We start from the raw sequence: 4,334 nt of genomic DNA, 5'->3' as shown, positions 1-4,334 counted from the left end.
AATGTGCCTTGGTCTAAAGCAACCTCAAAATCTAGCTATAATTATTCAAGATTATATAAGGAGACCAAATCTCCCATTTCCCAGTTACCAGCGATGGACAATTTAACATATGGCATGACAGGCTTACAAATACACATGCACTTGATGAGGAATAGCAAAAATTATCTGCACCTATGGAATAATTTCAGGAAATTTTGAAATTTTTTGGCTTTAAATAATGGACAAATCTGATGTTTCCAGTTCAAAAGCTTAACGAATAGTGAATCTGCCCCTTCACCCTTCAATACTTAATTGCTTGTGAAACTTAACTACTCAATATTTATAACTCTATTGTTTGTGAAACTTAACTACTCAACCTGACAACAACTGTAATAGGAAGTGTTATGTTTCCAACTATTTATTTTGGTCGATTTCTACATATTTTTCTATTGTGACCACCTTGTCCACACACAGAACATGAAAACGCCCTCTTAGACTCTTTTCTGAAGTAGGTCTGAGTCTTTCTTTTCTTGGCCTTCCTGCATTCCTCCTCCCTTTAGGTGGTAGGACCACATCTTCCATCACCTCTATTGGGATTACCCATAAACTCTCATCTGACATCGGATTTACTGGAAATTCATAAGTTCTAAGGAGTTTATCCTTCTTGTAGTAAAAAGAGCAATACTGGTTCTTCAAAACCGCCCAAGCATGCGGACATGGAAGTTCATCCATTTAAAATTTTCCGCAACTGCATGTTCCCTCTTTAAGGCACACTATATTTCGCCTTACCCCTTCAAACACAGTATATAACTGCTCCGTAGCAGGGCTCACCTGCAAAAGTTTTTTTTAAAAAAAAGAAGTTAAAGAACATTATACATTAATATACAGAGTTATACATATTTATACAAGCAGTAAAATGCAAGTCAGCAGTGTCAAACATCATTACATTTGATTGATTTTACCGTTATTTGCTCCGATGCAATCAGATTTTCCCGAAGGAGTTTGTCATACTTTTCACCAAGCTCTGTAGATGTCTCCATTGCAATTTTTCTGTTTTTGTTGTTCCACTGTTGTAGAAAATTTGTCATGTACTCTAGAAATCGCATTACTGGTAACTCTCTAGCATCCTTGTTAGCTACATTAATTGACTCTGCAATATTGAAAGTCATTATCATCGACCTTTTCACTTTGGAATATGCCCTAGACCACCTTTCGTAGCCAACTTCGAACAAGTAAGGCTGCACCCTCGGATCAATTTTGCACATCTCTGTCATATGGTACTCACACTTCTCTATCGCGTAAGCTCTAGCCAAAGCAATGAAAATATCCTTCAATTGTTTGTGATGTTTCTTGAATGTGCGCTTTACATTCTGCCACAAGTGAAACATGCAAATACAATGTGGTACTTCTGGGTACATAACTTTTGTGGCATTGAAGATGCTTTCATTTCTATCTGAAACTATACATATCCCTTCCCTAACTCCAAAAGTACCCTTTATCTGGACAAAGAACCATTCCCAAGATTTGTTATTCTCTGAATCTATAATTGCATATGCAAGTGGAAGGATTTTTCCTGTTTATATAAAATAGATATTAGGATTCAGACAATTATACAAATCTTATACACAGTTATATACAATTATACAACTTTATACCAACTGCAAATTTTATAAAAACAACAGTTGTGAAATCCTATGCACTTTTATACATGAAACTACAATATTATACAAACTGCAGAAACAAGGTAGATGCAGTCAACTCACCAGCTCCATCCTGTGTGCAAGCAGTCAAGATGGTACCCTTATATGCTGCTTTAAGGAAACTTCCATCAACAACCATTATCGGTCTGCAATGCTCCCAGCCCTTGATAGATGCATATAGCGAAACATATGCATAAAGAAAACATTCATCTTCTGATCTGTGCAACTTTGTAACCGTTCCTGGATTTGTTTTCTCCAACATATAAAAATACTTCGGCAACTCCTTATATGAATCACTCGGACTCCCTCTTATCATTGCCATTGCTATCTCTTTAGCTCTCCATGCTTTCATGTAGCTCACTTCAATCCCCTGTTGCTTTTGTATGTCCTCTATTATATCATTTGCGGTGTAAACTTTTTTTGGATTAACATACTTATCCTTGACTATACTAGCAATTACACCCGAAGTAGCTTGACGTTGTGTTAAGTATCTTTCACCATAGCCGCATGTGTGATTATTATTGTAACTTCTCACTTTGAATATGTTTGCCTTGAAAACGGCAGAAGATTTGAAACTCCAAGCACAATTGTCATCCACACACATAAGGTGATACCTAGGATTAAAGATCATTCAACTTCTAAATACACTTGTATACAAAAACATAACTACATATATACTAATTTTAATACCTATATATAAATATATACTAATTTATACATATTTATACATATATATAACAGAATATACAATTAATGACATACATTGTTGCACTAGATCTCTTCACCTTGAATTGGAACCTCTCACGTACAACTAAGTTCTCCATCACATTCATAACTGTCTCTTTATCTTTATAAACTTGATCCTCCTCAACAAATTCGTTCAACATATTATCTATTATACCTGTGTTTTCACTAAGTTTCGTGTTTTCAATCAATTCGATATCAGGCATAATCTTAGTGCTATCAATTGTGGATACATCTATAGAATTGGAACTTGTAACAACCAAACAACTTGAACTTGTAGCAACCAAACAACTGAAACTTGTAGCAACCAAACGATTATCATAAATCTCTTTCATTGTCACAAACAAGGGATATTCAGTGAAGTTCAAGCTTTTCTTCTTTAATTCGATTTACACTTTTACACCTGTATCATTGTATATCAGAATCGGTTGCAAACCATCATTTGGGAAAAAGTTAATCTCTATTGTGTTTAACTCACTATCGATCCTAATCTGTTCCGAAATAGCTGCAACTAAATTGTTGTAGCTGAATGTCGAGTCGATTATTACACAATCGCTGATGAAATTAATAAACTTATTTTCTTCCCATTCACCACTATGAAGAACGTAAACTGGAAAAAGCTCCATCGAACAAAAAATTGAAATCAAAATTGCAGCAAAAAATGAGAATTGCGCTGATTTGTAGCAAAAAAAAAATGAAGAAATTCGAGATGAAAAAGAAATTCTAGGGTGTTTGGAGCTGCATTGATCGCAAGATCTCGTTTTTGTAGTATTTGGGGAAGAAGATTGGAAAGAATCAGAGAAAATTCAGCTGAAACAAAGAAAATCCCGCTTCTTACTCCCCAAAAACAGAAATAACGCCCTTTTTCGGATATGGACCTCTAATTTTTGGGCTATTCAATTATAAATTGAAATATGGGCTATAAAGTTGAAAAAGAGGCAGCCCAGTTGTTTTAATATGAAATTTTTCAAAAAAAAATCCTAAATCTAAAAGATGTATAAAACGTTCGAAACATAGCAAAGGATTAATATGTAAAAATAATATTAATATTAAAAAGGCCACCTATCAAAACTTTCCTAAGGAGAATCGAATGTTTTCTTTAAGCTTTTTTAGTTATGAAACATTCCCTTGTTTAATCAATCATTTCTTCCGTTTTTTCCTCACTAATATCTATGAACGTGCATTGCACGTTAATAATGGCACGCACAATGATTTAAACATTTATTTATATGAAGGAACAATAAAACTTAATTAATGAGAGAAATTTCATGTATAATAATAGAACAACCATCTAAATACCGAAAAATATTATTACGTTAATATCTAAATTTTATGTATAATAATACAAGAAGGAGAAGGAGGAGGAGGAGGAGGAACAGAAGAAGAAGAAGAAGAAGGAGGAGGAGGAAAGCAAGAAAGAAAGAGAGAAGAAAAGGAGGGAGATAAAGGATTTTACATGAATTTAAAATAAAAGGACATCATCAAAACTTATAGAAATGATCCATTTTGTCATGTTAGTAAGATAATTATGTATTATAGTTTAAAAGTATTTAATGCGATGGTATCTTAATGAACATTTCTTTGTTGACAATATTTTTTTGTGTATATTTCTTCCTAATGCTTTGGTTGCTCTGCCTTAACCAGAACCCTTGTTGTCGATCTTGATATCCCTCTTGAAAGTGCAACATACAATTGTTCGTGCAAAAAAATACATTGTGATAAATATAGTCCAATGTTTAGGATGTTTGCTGGGGCGTATCTACCTTGTCAGGTTGGGGTGGCACGCCGCCCACACGCCTCGGCAAAAATTCTTAATAACTATGTTGATATCTACGAAGACAAGAGGGGTTGCTCTGATGGTAAGCAACCCCCACTTCCAACCGAGAGGTTGTGAGTTCGAGTCTCCCCAAG

At 34.5% G+C, this 4,334-nt stretch overlaps 1 protein-coding gene across 1 annotated transcript; it reads right to left on the bottom strand.

The window, feature by feature from the left end:
* Window positions 1-711: 711 nt before the first annotated feature.
* Window positions 712-3,049, bottom strand: LOC138889672 (uncharacterized). Its single transcript, XM_070173007.1, has 6 exons — window positions 2,817-3,049; window positions 2,442-2,714; window positions 1,743-2,293; window positions 1,635-1,637; window positions 942-1,552; window positions 712-810 (listed from the first exon to the last, which is right to left on the bottom strand). The coding sequence occupies exons 1-6, from the start codon at window positions 3,047-3,049 to the stop codon at window positions 712-714; spliced, it is 1,770 nt and encodes a 589-aa protein (XP_070029108.1).
* Between the last annotated feature and the right edge of the window lie 1,285 nt (window positions 3,050-4,334).

The sequence above is a fragment of the Nicotiana sylvestris genome, chromosome 4 (genome assembly GCF_000393655.2).
Source record: "Nicotiana sylvestris chromosome 4, ASM39365v2, whole genome shotgun sequence".
Lineage (NCBI taxonomy): Eukaryota > Viridiplantae > Streptophyta > Magnoliopsida > Solanales > Solanaceae > Nicotiana > Nicotiana sylvestris.
Note: the sequence above shows the minus strand (reverse complement) of the source record. Positions and strands in the feature narration are given on the sequence as shown.

Excerpts from the sequence above, each read along its gene's own strand:
- LOC138889672 (XM_070173007.1), bottom strand. The coding sequence starts at position 3,049 with ATGGAGCTTTTTCCAGTTTACGTTCTTCATAGTGGTGAATGGGAAGAA. Across the intron at positions 2,715-2,816 it reads AATGATACAGGTGTAAAAGT|TTGTTTGGTTGCTACAAGTT; the intron begins GTAAATCGAATT and ends TACAAGTTTCAG. Across the intron at positions 2,294-2,441 it reads AAGAGATCTAGTGCAACAAT|GTATCACCTTATGTGTGTGG; the intron begins GTATGTCATTAA and ends CTTTAATCCTAG.